Source organism: Asparagus officinalis, chromosome 9 (assembly GCF_001876935.1).
Source record: "Asparagus officinalis chromosome 9, Aspof.V1, whole genome shotgun sequence".
Classification (NCBI taxonomy): Eukaryota; Viridiplantae; Streptophyta; class Magnoliopsida; order Asparagales; family Asparagaceae; genus Asparagus; species Asparagus officinalis.
In genome coordinates, this window is record NC_033802.1 from 7765625 (window position 1) to 7784337 (window position 18713).

The following is an 18713-nucleotide window of genomic DNA, read 5'->3' on the forward strand; positions in this document are numbered from 1 at the left end:
CCCCCCCCCCCCCCCCCCACCAACACACACACACATCCCGAAAAAACAACATATACTATTATGCAATTAGGCCCCCTTTAGTTCTATTGTTGCAGATAGACCCCCTTAAGGAGATTTATGTGTCAGAGAGATTCTCTTTCTCTGAAGACTGTGGGTAAAAGAGTCACAAAAAAATTCATCTAGGGGGGCTCTCAGCAATTATGGTGGCTAAAACCCCCGTGCTTCATTACTATAAGAATTTCACAAAACAACCCAAAAAGTTACAATAAACACCACATATATTTTTAATATTGATTTCCCATATTAACCTTTCTGGCACACTTAACGTAAGACTTGTTTCTTGCAGGGTTACTTGGATCCTGAATACTACATGACTCAACAATTAACCGAGAAGAGCGATGTGTATGGTTTCGGCGTCTTATTACTCGAGCTCATAACCGCAAAAAAGCCTATAGAGCGAGGGCGATATGTTGTAAGAGAGGTCAGGATCAAAATGGACAAAACAATGGATTTATATGGTCTCCAAGAGCTCATTGATCCAATGATTGGACTAGGGACTACCCTTGGCGGGTTTGAGAAATTTGTTGATCTGACTGTAAAATGTGTGGCAGAAATGGGAGTTGATCGGCCTACGATGAGCGAAGTAGTGAAGGAGCTCGAGATAATAATGCATATAGCTGGTATGAACCCGGGTACTGAATCTGCATCTTCTTCATCGGTGAGCTACGAAGCGACGAGCAGGGGAACAACAGGCCATCCTTATGGAAGTGAATCTGCCTTTGATTATAGTGTTGGGGTGCCTCCATCCAAAGTTGAACCCAAGTGCGTGCTAGTAATTTGACATATACGCGTTATGGTTTTAGCCACATTTGATAAGCGAGGTGCATTTGGATCTTGTTAGTTTCTATCCCCCGCCCCCTCCCCCCAACACCACACACACACACGCAATTTTAGAAAACTCAACTTAACTCCCCACGAGTTTTGACAGATAACCCTGTAACTAATACCGTTAGATCTAACTGTGCATGTGAAAATCAAGTGCATCAAATGACCAAAATGCCTTGAATGGGAAAACGCCTTTCATGTCCTTATTTATAATTTAAAGGTAATTTTCATGAAACACCCATAAGTTTGATACAATTTTGACCAAAATGTCCATGATCAATTAATTTAATAATAAGAGAGTTAATTTGAAAAGGGATTTTTGTTCTCACCAGTCCAGGTAACACTTTTAGGAAGGTTAGTTCATACAACTGATAATGTTTGATGTTTGGGGTTTTTCGTAAACTTTTTTTTTTGGGTTATTTTTTTTTTGGGTGTTAGGGCCTCTGTGTGTGTGGGGGGGGGGGGGGGGTAAGGTTTAAGTGACAATTTTTAATGTTTAAGGGGGTTATCTCAAATCGGCTAAACTTAAAGGGGGGGTTTGTGAAATTTGCCCTTTGTTGGAGTAACAATCTAGTTACTTTTTTGCAGACTGTAATGCTCATTGAACTAATCTCTTGTACAATAACAAGTTACTGAAATATTCTGTCACTATGTTATAGATTCAGTTTATCAAATTAATATTTGATATTTGCATGATCTCCCATTTTCTCTCTTTTTGCAGGTGACAAAGTTTTTCAAAATTCACTGCATGCTTCTCCCACCAAATAATACGAGGGGGAACTTCTGTGTGCTTCGACTGTTGAGCCAGTGAATTGAAATTGTAAGAACGCAAAATTGTATGTACTAAATTTTTTTGTGCAAGGATTTCCTATGTGTTTTTTTGGTTTAAAATTAAGTTGGTTAAATTCTCAGCATCTTGTGCAGTAATGTACAGTTCCTTTTTCTGTTTTCTATCTTGAACTTTATTTTTCTGGTCTAGAATTTACTCTGTTACATAACTGAGAGCATGTTTGACAAGTTTGGATTATAATCCACAGAGGGATTATAATTCGTGTGGATTGTAGCCATAATGTTTGATAAATTTAGTAGATTATAATTCATTTGCAATAGTAGAGTGTTTGATAAATGGGTGAATTATAATCCGTGATTGTTATCAAAATGACCAAAAAAAACATGACTTATAATCCACCAAAAAGTACAGATTGGAATTTTGTGAAATGATGAGGGACAGATATGTATTTTACTTGGTCAAAATCTGTGTGGCTTATAACCTGCCAAAAATAAGCTAGGGTACCTAGCTTAACTTTTGGTGAATTACAAGCCAAGAATAAAGCCGTTCGTTAAACATGTCAAAAAAGGCTATAACTTACAAGCCATAATGCTGACCATTTGCCAAGCGTGCTGTGAGAAACCTTGGAATATTTTCTTGTATACACCTTCATCATGTAACCATTTCTTTCTTCATGTACTAGACATTGGTGGTTTCGAAGTGCTACCATCACAAATTACCAGGTTTTCGTCTATTTACCTAATTTTCTTTTCCTTTTTGAGAAAATAAGAGGCTTATTTCTGTCTTATTAAAGGAGAGAGATAGAAAGACACGCACGCACGCACGAAAAAAAAAAGGAACAAAAAGAAAAAACCTAAGAAGAATGCAATAATATGGGAGGGAGTATATTATATATTTGGAGGAATCACATAAGTTCTATTCATCACATTTTTGCTCAGTTATTATGTATATTGATACCTTGTTATGAAACCGTCAAAAATATGTCAATATTGTTGACCTATGCATGATTTTTGGCAACCTGGTGCATGAAGCTCCCGTTATGTGTGAGCGAGTCCAAGAAGGGGTCAGAGTCGTCAGACCATTTTAGATCTACTGTACGCAATCTTTACCTGCCATTTCAAACCCCCCCCCCCCCCCTCCCCCCCCCCGGTGGGCTGTTGCCTCTAGTGCATTGGTTTCTGTCCATATTCAACATAATTACCAACCTCCACCAAGGGTAAACAAAAAGAACACGAAAACTGATCAAAACAAGGAACAAGTCACTCCCCCAACCTCAACGCTTTATTCTCCCCACAAAAAACACTCTCACAGTATCAAAACCCCTCATGTCAACGGCTTCTCCAAGAGCGCAGAAATATACCACTCATTCTTCTCCTCCCCTCTATCCACCTTCCTCCCTAAATTCCACCTCACTTTCCTGAACCCAATCCTCTCAAACATGGGCACGTAAGTCTCGTTAACTTGAGCCCCGACACAAAAGAAGTGATCGAGCCAAAACAGACCTCCCTGGCCTCCAAAACCTGTAAACGTCATAAAGACGCGAACTCAAGCATCACGTCCGGCACCCAGTTGTCAGACACGTGCATGGAATGCACGACGTCGAGCGCTGTTTTCGTAAGAACGGTAGCCTCGTGCGCGACACTCGCGCTGGCAGCGATATAAGCCCCCTCGACGCGCATGAAACTGTTAAAAGGCCGTCGAAGTTCATGGAGGTCGTGACGACCGTCACGTTCCGCTCCCTCATTTCGCGCCGCGAAGGTCCCGGACCCGCCGCCTATTGTCCAGACCGATGCGGATCGTCCCTGGCGGCCTCCAGCCGCCAGAACGGCCGTCTATGCCGTAGGAAACGCTGTTACGTCGACACCACCCAACGGGTTTTTCCGCCGCGCCGAGGTCGAAACAGTCTTTACAGTCATAAGCTACCCTTCGTGTCACCGCGGCCTTACCAAGCACGTGTAGTTTTACACGTGTACGGTCCCAGCTGATGCTAGTATCGGGTGGGACCCTCCAGAAGCTCTCGGGAACGGAACGGGGCCCGCCGTAGTTCTTCGGGGACTTCGGGTTGCAGCGCGGCGGGGGGAGAGGTTCACAACCCTTGAGCATTAGCCGTTGGGCGAAAACATCGTCCGAGGGGCACTGGGCCCCCGCTTTGTAGTTCATGTATTGGGCCAATTCATCCTGATATTTTAAGCAGCCCGAGCCCAGCGGTGCGTATATCTTGTTGGACCCAATGTTGGATGTAAAGCCCAACGGAAGTTTATGAGGCCCTATAGCTAGTTTTAGCTCGCCATCGATCTCGCCGAGCCAACGGTCTAGATCCCCGGGCTCGGATTTTTCGCCGTGAGCCCGACCGAGCTCCGTCAGGAGCGTCTCGAGGAGGGAGTTGGAGGTGAGGAGGCGGCGGTGGAGGTCGGAGGCCTGGGCTTGGGCCGCTGTTAACTGGGCCTCGGTTGAATTGAGTTTTTGGAGGAGGGCATTGGAGGCCCATAAGTTAGTTTTGGGAGTGGAGGGGAACCATTTGAGGTCTATCGAGCGGTCCGAAAACAGGAGGAGAGTGAGAATGTTTGTGGATATGACTAAAATGAGGGTAACGAGCTTCGATGGGATTGTGGTTTTTTGTTGAGTTGGTTTTTTTGAGAACTCATCAAATCCTCCCATTTAATAAAATAAAAGCAATAAAGAGAAGAGAAAAGGCAAAGACAAGGGATATACAGCTACGTACTCAAGATACTGATGAAGGAAGAAATTAGAGAGATTTGAATAGCAATTGAGGAAATGGGTTAAGATTGGATGTGTTTTTATAGGGAAGTTATTATAATGTAACACTCAAACTTGCCTAACCCACCGAGTGTGCGTGATACTTTTTAATTTTGTTTGCTATTTTCAAGAAATTTGGCACAAAAACAAAGGAAGATGACGCAAGAATTTAGTTTCGAAAGTCATACTCAAGACTTTTTATTTATTTAGGGGTTAATTGTGGATAGACCCTCGTAGTATCGCTTGAACTTATTATCCCTCTAATTTAATTTTTCTTTAGCAAATAGGCCCCCAGAATGAAACACTTTTGCTCTTTTACTCGAGGGAGCCTATTTGCTAAAGAAAAATTAAATTAGAGGGATAATAAGTTTCTCTTTCCCAGGGTAAAATATTTAGCAAAATAAGTTTCTCTTTCCCAGGGTAAAAGAGGCAAAAAGAATTCATTGGGGTCTATCTGGAAAAAAAAAGAAGAAATTTTCAAAATAGACATATTTTGTTAAATATTTAGCAAAACTAACCGTTTTGCTAAATATTTAGCAAAATAGACATATTTTTGGCCAACAGGTCAAAAAGATATCGATTTTGCAAAACAGATCATTCAAAACATATTGGACTAGTAGCCTCGTATGATTTAATGTGGGATTAAATCATACGAGACTACTAGTCCCGTATGTTTCGAATGGTCTGTTTAGCAACATCGATCTCTTTTTGGCCAACAATCTCTTTTTGGCCATGTTGGCCAAAAAGATATCTATTTTGCTAAATATTTAGCAAAACGGTCTGTTTTGCTAAATATTTAGCAAAATAGGTCTATTTTGTAAATTTTTTTAAAAGAAACTAGAAGAATGTTTAAGTTCAAAACAGCTATACTACAGAAGCTCTCTCCATATTTAATTATTAGGGTGTGTTTAGCAACTATTCAAAGTGGAACCAGGATTGATCCTAATCCCATTTTGGGAGCTATTTTTTCCAAGGGGTAGGCCCTTAAACTGGTTTTATTTTGATCTACCTCACCCCGAACCCAAACAAAACTAGTTTAGGTTGAAACATGGATAGGATTAATCTTAACCCCATTGGAACGTGGTTGACAAATACACCCTTAAATTCAAGCAAAGTTTTATCTGTAAGAAATTAAGATGAGCAGATTAATGAATGAGTTGACTCATTCATAATCATCGTGAGTGAATTGACCAGCCTCGCTAAAAAGTCAAAATCAGCAACTGCGCCTAACTGACAGATTTGTATTAGCGCATGTTAGCACTCACCCGTGGCCATCTCTCTATCACAATTCACGGTTCTTTGTCTCAATTCGTATCTTTCTATATAATTTCAAAGTCAATAAAGATAGATCCCCATCACATTCTCCCTAACTTTGTAGAATCTGGTCAGCTGAAAATCAGATTTTGGGTGCAACTCACAAAAAACCCCCCAACATTTTGAAACTTCACCTAATTGTGTCTTTCGTAAAACTCCATTATGTTTGAAATTTTCAACATGGCCCCCGTAACAACAATACTTGGGGTTTCCTAAACATAACTGTTAGAAAATATCATACCAGCCACCCTATAGCCGCCTCCTAGCGCCGCCTTAGCCGCCTCCTAACCGCCTCAACCCTATAGTCGCCTCAGCCGCCTCCTAGTGTGTATTGTGTGTATGTATATCCTGTAATCTAACTCATCAAGTGTGTAGTTCTCTTCAATACCAATTAACATGGTATCAGAGCCCAAACCACAAATTCGCCCAACGTCGTCGTCATCGTAGCCCTCTGCCATCGTCGTCAATCCAGGCCGCCATCGAACTCGTAGCCCTCAAATCAGCTACCCTCATTGTCGATTTCAAGCCGTCATCGAACTCGGTAGTCAAATCGTCTCGGCTCCTCAAATCGTCTCGGCAACTCGTTGCCATCGTCCCGCTCTCCTCGAAGGCTACTGCGAGAGCCCCTGTGGCCTTGGGAAGACTCCACTTCCGACCATCGCCGACATCGAACTCGTCGCCTTCGTCTCGGCAACTCGTCGGCCGCCAACCTCCTGGGTACCAGTCGCCCCAAATTGCCCTGAGATCTAGGGTTCTTTAAATTTTTTTATCTCTTCAGGCCCATTTTCAGTAGGCTCATCTTTTATCTAAAAAAAAACAGATTCTATACACAAAAAAAAACACATTCCCTTCACTCCAATGACATCAAACGATAGTGCTCTTGATTCATCTACACCTCCTAGACACCCACCTACTACATCCCCTTTACTGCAAGATACTCATACTGATGTCCCCACTACATCTATGCCAGCTTCTCCCGATGTGACTCCTCCTAGTCGCCGCAATCCTCCACGAGATCGTCATCCCCCTGCTCGGTATGCTCAATGTATCACTAGCACATATTCTCCCAAGTTTGTCTCTTTTCTTGCTGTTATTCACTCTATACATGAACCTAACTCATATTCTGAGACAGTTAAGTATCCAGAATGGCAACAAGCAATGACAGAAGAGTTGGAGGTTTTTTGTCGGGCTAATACTTGGGACCTTATTCCTTTGCCTTCTGGTGTTAAACCGATAAGCTGCAAATGGATTTATAAGGTCAAGACTCGATCTGACGGTTCTATTGAGTGATATAAAGCTTGTCTTGTAGCTCGGAGATTCTCACAAGAGTATGGTACTCACTATGAAGAGACTTTTACTCCTGTTGCAAAAAATAACATCTATTCGTACTCTCATTGCTATTGCAGCTGCAAAATATTGGCCTCTGTATCAAATGAATGTTAAAAATACTTTTCTTAATGACGATCTGTCTGAGATAGTGTACATGCAGCCACCTCCTAACTTTTCTGCTCCTCCAAAACATGCTTGTCGCCTTTGTCATGCTATATATGGTCTCAAACAAGCTCCTCGGGCTTGGTTTGAGCGTTTTCGACAATCTCTTCTTTCTATTGGTTTCATTGAAAGCCTAGCTGACTACACTCTATTTTATTGGTCCTTAGCCTCCGGTACAGTCATTCTATTACTTTATGTTGATGACATGATAATCACCGGGAGTGACTCCTCTGCCATTACTTCCTTAAAGCAACATCTTCAGAGACAATTGAGATGAAGGATCTTGGATTCCTTCATTACTTCTTGGGTATTGAGGTTGCTTCCTCCTCTTGTGGCTATCTTTTCTCTCAGCAGAAGTACATTGCAGACATTCTTGAGTGTGCTACTCTCAGTGATCCTTTACCACTCCTCTCTCCACACCAATGGAAATGAACTTGAAGCTTCGACATGATGATGACGATTCCTTATCTTAGCCTACTCGATATCTAGAACTTGCCGGAGCATTGGTTTATCTTTCAGCAACACGTCCGGATATCGCCTATGCAATACACATATTGAGCCAGTTTGTCAGTAGTCCAACTTTAATTCACTATGCAGCTCTCATTCGGGTTCTTCGATATCTCCGTGGTACTATAACCCAATCACTATTTTCTCCCTCAGACTCTTCTTTGTCTCTTCGTGCATATTCTGATGCCGGATGGGCTGATGATGCAGACACTCGACGTTCCACTACTGGTTTTTGTATTTTTCTAGGTTCATCTCTCATCTCTTGGCGTAGTAAGCTAGCGTCACGCTATTGTCTCTCGTTCTAGTACGTAGTCCGAGTACAGGGCATTGGCAAACACCACAATTGAGCTAAAATAGCTCCGCACTCTTTTTGCGAGATCTTGATGTCTTTGTCACTTCCCCTATCACTTTATACTGTGAAAATCAGAGTGCCATCTTCATTTCTACAAATTCGGTATTTCATGAGCGTACCAAACATATTGAGGTGAATTGTCATGTGGTTCGACAGGAGCATGTTGCTGAAAACATTACACTCTCATATGTTCCCTCTAAGGAACAAGTGGCAGATTTATTCACCAAGACTCAAACTCTTTCTGCATTTCGCTATTTCTTGTCCAAAATCTCGGTGTTCAATCCGTCGTGAGTTTGAAGGGGGTGTCAGAAAATATCATATTAGCTACCCTATAGCCGCCTCCTTGCGCCGCCTCAGCCGCCTCCTAGCCACCTCAGTCATATAGCCGCCTCCTAGTGTGTATTGTGTATATATATGTATATGTTGTAATTCAACTCATCAAGTGTGCAGTTTTCTTCAATATCAATTAACAATAACGTTGAAAGTTTGGAGGGTTCAAAACTATGTTGAAAGTTAGGAGTATGTTGAAAAAAAGGATTTACACCGGTGGGAATTGAAAAAACTTCAAACATCATTGAGGTCTTGGGGTGGGCTAAAAGCTTGGGGATTACCACAAAATGAACCGAACTTTTTTGGGTTTTGTGAACTTTGCCTTAGATTTAGCATTGTAGGTTTCTTACTATATATAGTGGAAGACTAACTAACACGTTCAGACGTTCAATGATTGTTTGATATGAGAAGAAGACCGTAGTTTATTGTAATACTGAAAAGGGATAATTTGCAAAATAATATTGTTTGGAGTTCAAGAGATGTAAGCAGTAATAAAATAGTTTCGGAGTGAGCATTTACGTAGTGCAGAAGTTTTGTATCATACTTACAAATCACGCAGTACGCTCCCTTGCACATTCCCATCAGTATTGTCACGCCCTCAGCCCGTGGGCCCTATTGGCACGGGCCCTAATGGCGCGTACAAGCCATGGGACTTACCGAGAACAGCTTGATATTGGCTGAAATCTACTATCAAAATACCAGCACTAATTACTCTTGGGTATTAGGCTTTTCTCTATTTAAGCCACTAGTATTTGTTTACACTAATTTATGTGGGACTAAAGTGCGGGGTGTCACAGTCATCCCACCTTACAAAGACGACGTCCTTGTCGTCACGACATGACAATTAGCACATCCCAGTGTCACTGTTAGGCGATGCGGACTCTAGAGGTGGCTCCCACCGCATCCACGCGGTGCAATCCGTGGGTCCCACCAAGTGCAACTCAATGTTGGTTGAAATCCATTGCAAAAATGCTAGGACTAATTACTCTTGAGTCTTAGGCTTTTTTCTATTTAAGCCATTAATATTTCTTCACACTAATCTATGTGGGACTAAAGTGTGGGGGTGTCACAAAAACTAACCCCCACATTCCATTATTTTTAAAGCTACTCTCTAAATCATCTGTAAGGTAAAAGCATTGACAAAATAGACAAATTGTTAGTTTGTTACTGATCATATCCAAAATAGTCTATGGTCATTGAGCTGAGGGTATTTCACCAACAAATTAAGTGATGATTCGGAGATAGTTTTACAAATTCTAAGATTTCGATGATAATATTCTGCAAATACTCATGGATACATGTAAGGGGTAATATATACAAGAAAAACCATGATTTAAACTAGAGACAACAACGTGTATAAGTGCATGTGCCTATTAAAAACTTCCATGCTTCTCTGAGCACATGGCTCTGATTAACAAAGGTCAAAAGTTTGAGATGCTAAGTAATGTGTTACTAATTTTTAGGTAAGAATTGGTCATTGAAACCTTATATACGAAAAGATAACTAGTTTTTTTAGACGCGAGATGGAACGAACTGTAATCGCAAAATAGTATTACACTCTTATCTACTGATTTAACTATCAGAAAAAAATAGGTATGAGATGGCAAACTCATTTTGTTAAATGATCTATTAAGAGATAGCCTAATACTTTCGTTGTCATATAAAAAATTATGGACTTTAAACACTCTATCTCTTTATAGTTAATTTTATTAAATGAGTTATTACTTTATAACCATCAAACCATTTTACTTGAGGACAATTATATAAACAAATATAACAACAATAGTTTGAAATCAAGGAATTTAAGAAAAAATAGTAGGGGAAACTCTTTTTATTTTTTAGAGAAGAAAAAAAATAAAGAAATGTACTTTTATTAAAAGCATCAATTTAATGAAAGAAGACCGATGATTTCCTATATCGAGGATGCAAAGAGAAAGATAAATATAAAGAATAAATTTAAGAACGGAAAAGTTGAAGGGTATTAACCTAATTGAGAGAGAGAGAGAGAGAGAGAGAGAGAGAGAGAGAGAGAGAGATTCATGCATTATTCTATATTGTTTCTAAAAAATACTACTACTAGTAGACTAGATATTGTTCCAAAAAATAAATAATTAACGCTAAGTACTAAGGGGCTGTTTGGTTCCTTTTTTTTTGGTGGTAAAAGTGGGGAAAACTGCCAAAAATATCAGCTTTTTGGCAGCTTTCCCCCAAAATCACCCCTTAAAAAGGTGATTTTGGGGGAAAGCCGTCAAAAAGCTGACATTTTTTGCAGCTTTCTCCTCTTTTATCACAAAAAAAACATATCCAAACAGCCCCTTAATACAACTGTCACTTATCGAGTTCATGCAACCAATAACAGCTGTTAATTATAGCTGTATATTGCTTCTAAAAAATAATAAAGGTAGTACATAAGAAATTGTTTTCAAAAAATTTAAAATTAATGATAAATGTTTTAAATAAATACAACCATCGCTTGTCATTTGTGCCAACTAGCTACAGCTGCTTTAGTAAAATTATATATTGTTTCTAACACATGGTAACACTGGAAAATTCAGCAGCTCATATTGCAAGTTTTACCTTAAGTATGAATCATAAATTCCTTTCACTTGATTCAGATTTTAACCAACACAAATACAAAAAGTACTAAACAAAAACAAACAAGCAACATATATGCTTGAGCACATCAAAAATTTTAGGATAAAATGATCATTTCCCCCCTAAAATATTGGTGAACTCTCAAGTTCCCCCCACCCCCCCAAAAAAAAGTTATCAATGTAACTATTTTTCTCGACAATGTTTACGGTTTCAATGTGATCATTTTGTGGGTCTATAGTCAAATATTTAACAGATTAATAACGTAACAATGTTTTTTTTCTTCATGGGTTTTTATCAGTTTATCTCCTTTTTCGCCAAACAAAAAGTTATTTTTTTAACTACTTTCTCCTAAGACTTTTTATCCTTAAACGCTTTTTATGAATTACTCATATTTTGGATTGCAAAAAATACAAAAATTGCAAAAAAAAAAACACTATCACATCATTAATCTATTAAATATTTGACTGCATGCTCACAAAATGGTCATATTAGGCACAAACACATAGTTTAAGGAGGAAAATAGACAAATTGATATTTTTAGGGGACAACTTGAAAATTCACCGATACTTTAAGAGGGAAATGATCATTTTATCCAAATTTTTACATACATGGTAGACACAAGTGCACAAAGAAATAACAAATTTCTTTTCTTTTCTTTTCTTTTCAATGAATGTCTTATACACTAATCTTCCACTCTGATATAATAAGGTAAATAATTAGGTAGTGTCTAATAGGTTCTAAAATCTTATGATCAGTGAAAAAAAAGGAAAAAAAGGTTAATTCAAGTTATAACTTTTTTTAATTGTTTGTCCATATTTTACACAAATTTACACATGAACACTCCCACTTAATTCTTGTTCAAGCTTATATCAAAACTTTCATATTGATTTTATATTAAAACTTACACGCAAAAGAAATTAAACAAAATATCAACGGAATTTTTTTGCCTATTGCAGCTTATCTTCAATACTATACATACTATATACTATATATAATTTACCCATATGTTCAAATCCTTAACGCCCCCCCCCCCCGCCCCGCCCCAACATACTCATATTCCAGCTATTTATCGACAAGCTTGAGCTAATTTCTTCAGATTGTCGATAATCATGACCAGCTTCGTATTCAGTCTATTCACAAAACATTTAGGCAACCATCCAGCAGGATCTAGCTACAAATTTTAAAAAGCGAAAAAATATCAGTTTTCAGTAAAAGTAAATAATAAAAATAATAATATATGTAAAACTGAAATATATCATTTATGCTTGCCTGAACAACATAAGTCACTAAGCAAGAGTCATCCTCTAATTTTTCTACTACCCATCCAGATTGTAGCAAGAGACCTCTGATGGAGTTACTTCTCTTAGGTTGCAATCCCGCAGCAATCTCCTTTGGTAGAGAGGCAACAGCAACCACCTGAAACACAAATTTACGCATATGTTTCGTTTATGGGATGACAATTAAAAAAATTCATAAAAAAAGGAAAAAGAAAAAATGATAATAAAGTAAGAAACCAAGCATTCAAGCTGGCAAGTATATTCATGAGCAGTGGTAAGTCTTACATTACGCGATCTTGATTTTCTTCCATAAATGAATGGTAAATTATATAATCCCCCTTGTTTATACCTTTAGTAACAGTTATTACCCCTCAGCTTGTGGGTAGGGGGTTATCTGCAATTTATCCTTCTCAGTTACGAACCTTAGGAGTAATAAGTAGCACTAATGGGACAGATGAGCAGGTTATCTGCAATTTACCCTAAATGAATTGCATGATGTAACTAAATATGACAGCATAAGTTTCTAATATTCTCTACTTTAGGTAAAATTCCAAATAGTAAAATTTTATCACTTCCTCCTTTATCAAGTTTGCATTTTGCTAGTCAAACAACTAATAAGTTCTCAATTCTGAAACTTCTGTTATTTTGAAGTTGGAAAGATGCTAGAAAAGATGAAGTTGGGAGTTGGGGAGTAAAACATTCAAGAGAAGAAGGCTATTAGAAACAACTGAGGCTAAGGATTTGTGATATATTTACCAGAGTTCCATCATCCATGGTCTCGCGTCGCTCATAAACAATAAACTCCCTGTTCTTGAAAAGAGGTTTTGAGGCATCACCAAACCGCAAGCGAATGATGCTGAGGTTATTTGAGAGGGCTTTTATGTAGTTGGCTTCTACCAGGTCTGGATCCCATTGCTGCTTAAGACACAATAAGTAAATGAAAAACCTCTTAGATTAACAGAGCATCACCGAACTTATTTACAGTGAATGCATCAGTGATAGTTGAGATGCTAGAAAGAGAATAAGGGTGGATAATTTTGTCCATGTACGCACACGCACGTACATACATATATAAGGAAATTTTCAAGTGAGAACACCATGGCGAGAATTGTAAGAACTCCAATAATGAATCAATTTATGGATGATGCACAGGTTCATCTAATTTAACACATCCAAATTGTTCTACAAACAAGAGGAGTTTTTGACACTTGAGGTTAAAACAAAATTGCAAAAAACAAAAACACAGTTATTTATCTTTAGAAAGAATATTGTTTGATAAGTGGGTGAAGTTTTCAATTTTTGAGACTTTTCATTCAGGGGCTATTTTGGATGTGTAGATCAAGATCGACAGTATTGATCATTCAAAATATGCACAATTGCGGAGCTCTCACAAAAATTCAGTTCTATAAAAATAACAGCATGCATGGTTAGGAAGAAACTCAAATTTATGTGAAAGAATATCTACAGTTGTGAAGGTTTTTACAAAATTTTAGTTTTAGGATCATGAATGGTTAAAGAAGAAACTCAAATTTATGTGAAAGAAGAGCTTATTTTCCAAAAGAAGACCGAGGCTCACCAGTATCATGTTGACACCTCTCTATACTGTTTCTGTTTTCTGTACTCTGATTTCGGTAGTTTTCTCTAATATTAGAACTCGAGTCTCCATCTCATCTACATTTTCTCTCTCATTAACTTTCTTTATTATAACGAACCAGCACAAGTACAAATTTGAATACGCACCTATTTTAATTAACATCAAATAGGTAACAACTAATTCCGGCGGTTGCCCTATTAGATCCTCCAAGTTCCTCGTTTGGCACTTTGCTATTTTTCTAAGTTACAGTTACTTCTAAAAGCTTATTCTGTGAGTTAAAGAAGAGATTCATGAATTATTAGAGTGAAAAGGAATATTTTCCTAAAGCTGGGAACAATGTGTTGAGATAAAGTTAGTGCTGAGCAATCTTTTATATCTGCTGTAGCAGTGAGCAGTTCCTGGTTCTCATAGAGAAATAAAGCATCTCTTCATTGAGAGATACCTATGGCATATAAGTTGAGGATAAATCTTGACGCATTCATACAAAAAGAATTTTGAAACGAAGTAATCAATATATTCAAAATTTGAGACATAATTTACCATCAATGATGCAGAAGGAAACTGCCCTGCAAATGAGTTAAGGACAGCGCCGAACAACTGACAGGAACGTTATTTATAGTAAATAATAGCAACAAATCACCACAGGGTAGTTTTACATCATGTCCTTATAGTTCATACATGCTTCAAAAATAATCTGAGGTTTTAACAGGATTTTCCACTAAACATAGTCTCGAGAAATCTCTAACAACTTCTTGCAACATCTAATCATTTACCTATCTACTGCATGGTGCCCAAACCAGCATAATCAACAATAACAATCTGAAAACAACAAAAATTGTCACTATTTGATGTTGAATACTAAGGCAAAGTGGTTAGTGTTCTCTAATAAAAAATTTAGTTATTATAAAGAACTGATGAACTGGCTTCAGGGACAAGTGCAGTGTACTGTGAAGATAAATCAATTAGGCCTAGCGTCCAAAAATTCTATACCATATGGCCTTTCTGTCTATGCTTTGAACCTAACCTTGAAGATTAAGTACTAAAGAGCAGACAGAGACAAAAAAATTTTAAAAAAAAGTAATAAGGTATTTCAAGTTGTAGGAAACCTGACACTCTTATGACATAAATATGAATTATTAATAATAAAAAAAATTCAATCTCCATCTAACTAATCTAAAAGCTTCTGTCCCCTTCTCAGCGTACATTTCTGAAAGCCAGTTTGTCACTGACATTCTCAATCAGACATCACGTTGCAAGGAAGATAAAACAGTTGAATGGAAACAAAAAACTGCGACAACTTACACCCCTTATATGGTAATACTTAGAAATTACTTCACACCTAACAAATTCTATGCATGAACGAGAGTTATGATTTACCTTTGCAGCGTCGATGGCATTGGCAACAGCCATGAACTGCTGCGGAGAGACAGAACGCAGCAGCCATCATCGGCTACGAAACACATGCAGAGAACCAGAATGTTGCTTGGATATCTCGACACCATCATCCATCGACAGAATTTTCCACCCATCAAAACCTTCGGCTTTGCTTGTGTCTGAAGCAGAAAGCAGTTCCTGGATGCAACTCTCACTTGCATATGATACATATCTCTTCAGCGAGTCATCGCTTATTGACCTTAGAAAATGAAAACAGCTGATATCAGAACTATGCAAATATTGGAGCAAACAAAGATACGTATCGAGACTGATAACTACCAGTTTCTAGCGCAAGGCTCAAGTGAAGGAGTAAGAGGAGAAGAGGAGGCGGAAGATGAGCTCATTGTGAAATAGAGTATCAAATTGGAGGGAGAGCAATATATATGAATGAAAACAATGGAGGAGATGGAGGTGGGCTTGCAGTGATTAGTGCACATGGCACTGCCAGAATGAAGAACAGTCCATGATTGGGCTTCCATGTGCCATTAAAGAAAGATTCTTTTCTTTAAAGATGGTGAGGGAGCAAAGGGTGAAGGTGAAGTTGAAGTGAAGAGAGCACATGGAGTGCTGGTGAAGATAAATTCAGAAACCACTGCCTAATGTTTCTATGGTGCCTTTGCCTTCTTTTAGGGGGTGGCATCAGATTCATATTAAACAGAAGCACTTCTCAAATGCCCACAAATGTGAGACACAAACCCCACAAATTGGGCCCCATTTTACTTACATCACATGTTCTTGTGGGACCCACTGTGTCCCCTTTTCTTGGTCACCTAACCCATAATTAGACTGCATATGGTTAGAATTTGGACCATTACATGATGATTGCAGGTTGTAGGAGCAGGTAAAAAAATCATCCAGAAAGATCAATACAATAGATTTTACATGTTTAAAGGATTGTGAATCTATGATGTTTCATTGAACTATATTGGCGTTTATAACCTAATCATAGAAAAGGTAGTTTGGTGTAGTGCAACAGGATGGCCAGCTAAGCTTGAATGAGTGAAAGGCAAGTCATGAATATATAAGATAACTGACAGAAGAACACTAAAGCACGGTAAATTGTTAGCATAACTAAATTAGCAAGATTAAGTTATTTACATAGGTATTCACCAAAGCATTCACAAGAGCAAGCACAGGTCACTCAATTTCAACAGTAAACCTGTTAACAATGAGCTCAGAAGTTAGTTAGAAGATAGTTGTAGTACCACCGTCAGAGATCCACCAAGCATGTAGTGAACTATTGACAGTGTAATAAGATTAATGATCGAGTTATATGATATCTAAATAATTTCACGGCAATAAGAATCGTAAGGAATAAAGGGGAAAAAATCAGGTTGCAGTACAAAGTTTGAAATTCTTAAGAAGAAAGAATATATAGTATTGAAGTCTTTAACATTTTGGCTGACTATGAAAAAAGAATTGCAAGAAGCATGTTAGAGAAAATTGAATGATCTGAAAGTTGACTATGTGCCCACTTCATGATACCTAAAAATCTGGACATCTTCATAATTGAAAACAAGAAGATTAGACTCACATAAATGATGGATGTTAAATGTCAGTCTTGATGAGATTTTACATGCATTAGAGCTGGTTTCTGCTTATTAGATCATAGCTTCACATGTACAATTTGGTGGAATCATGATGATATAAAACATAGAGAAAACATAATTGGTTGTTTCATAAGATAATGGCCTTGTGATGAAAAGAATTTATGCCCTCTTTTTTTTTGAGTGAAAAAAATAGTTTAAGCTCTCAATTATCGCTAATATGAAACTAATTGAGGTGACTTCCAAGTTTTGGTTGTGCATGATAAGCACCAACTTCAATACTGAACATCATCTAACACATATATATATGTTAAGCATGCAAACTGGTATAAGCAATACATAATCACACTGTATTATATCTACCTATAACTCCCAACTGAATTCAATAAGTTCATCCTATTACTAATGTTAGAATATAAAACTAAACCATCAACCCTCATCACAACTTTGGAGGTTTGATGTATTTGGAGATACTTTAAGATGGTATCACAGCAACCCAAGTTCAATTCTCATTGGCCACGAATTTGAAGTCAAACAAAACTATAAGATCCAAATCATGCTGAGCAGCCCATAGGAAGAGTCTCCTCTAGTTGCACGGTCTTGAGAGGGTCAGATGCAATAACATATTGTTGATGTTAAATGATCACACAGTAAATTATATCCGTGGTTGGATAGGGGTGAGGTTGATGAGGAGCCGCTTTCTTCCCCAAATATCCATTTCTGAGTTGGGTTGCTGGAAAGCCTGCACATGTAGAAACATGTGAGAGGACGGGGATTGGTTCCCTCGTGGTTCCTCTGACGATTAAGTCAGATGGTGAGCTTAAGTGAGAAAAGTAAAGAACTGTAAGTTCTTGTGTGTGCAGTATAATTTACAGATCACTGTGAGAAGATCAGATTTGTGAACCTTTTTCAAAAGTCAAAAACTCCCCTTCTGTTAGAATAGTACCACTTATTTATAGTAGTGCCGAAAGAGCATAATCGTCATTGTGGCCGAGCACAGGATGGCGGTGAAGAAGCATAGGCTCGCGGCTGAGTCAGCTCCTACTTTACAGGTGTTGGCTAGCGACTGGAGGAGAAATCATCTCGGCATTAAATGGGAAATGATCGAAAGCATAGCGGTGCTGACGTGACCCCATGAGTCGTGAAGACTATCGGGACTAGAGGTATGATGGCGTCTGCCTAACATTAAATATGATGTTGACACGTTGTCAGTGGGAGAGACTCGATGTTGAAGTTGTCCTCTAACTTCGCCGAGAAGTAACACCTTTCGAGTTGACCTCATGGAGCGTCGAGTAGTTGGTCGAGTGGGCTCGTTGCAAGTCGTCTTCGACAAAAGGGGCGACAAGTACCACGTTTCGAGTCGACATGAGGAAATATCGACTCGACGAGTCGACTGAGTTGTCGTCCTGATTGGTCTTCAGCTGCTAACTTGATTGGGGTATTGCATGCAGATGTACACCTATCCGTTGCTAGCGAAAGGTAGCACTTAGGTGATTGAAAACACCATAACAATTAGCCCATTTCACTTGGAGTCGGCTTTAGTCGGGTCCGAGTAAAATAAGAATTGATTTGGACGGATGTGGGTGCTTTAAATGCGAGAACTGAAAAGTTCCTTCGAATTGACATGGCTGACGTCACTTGCACATTCTTTTTTACTGTTGCAGCTCTACTTTTCTTAGCAGATTACGGGCTACTTGAGGTTAGTAGGATGCGCCTCGATCCGTGAGATGGCGCTTCGAATCCTGGAAATTAATATTAGTCGTTTACCGGAATGTGATCCGACGGTTCTGATCCCGACAGTTGTAAAGTTAATTGCCTATATATAGAACCAAAGCTAGAG

The 18713-nt window shown here is 38.6% G+C and overlaps 3 protein-coding genes across 3 annotated transcripts in view; 1 reads left to right on the plus strand and 2 right to left on the minus strand.

Moving 5' to 3' along the window:
* Positions 1-1714, plus strand: part of LOC109823692 (probable leucine-rich repeat receptor-like protein kinase At5g49770) — a 28092-nt gene extending 26378 nt beyond the window's left edge. The window contains exons 24-25 of the mRNA XM_020390027.1: positions 347-881; positions 1607-1714. Coding sequence (XP_020245616.1) covers positions 347-841 — 495 coding nt within the window. The 3' untranslated portion in view covers positions 842-881; positions 1607-1714. The remainder of the gene's footprint in view (positions 1-346; positions 882-1606) is intronic.
* On the minus strand, positions 2837-4419 carry LOC109823146. Its single transcript, XM_020389432.1, is given in 6 exon segments — positions 2837-3181; positions 3183-3212; positions 3214-3288; positions 3291-3419; positions 3421-3453; positions 3455-4419. Coding segments are annotated over 6 exon segments (1329 nt in total). The 5' UTR covers positions 4334-4419; the 3' UTR covers positions 2837-2998.
* On the minus strand, positions 12062-16189 carry LOC109823863 (PCTP-like protein). The gene is given in 5 exon segments (XM_020390281.1): positions 12062-12192; positions 12291-12437; positions 13055-13213; positions 15270-15525; positions 15606-16189. Coding segments are annotated over 5 exon segments (867 nt in total). The 5' UTR covers positions 15806-16189; the 3' UTR covers positions 12062-12087.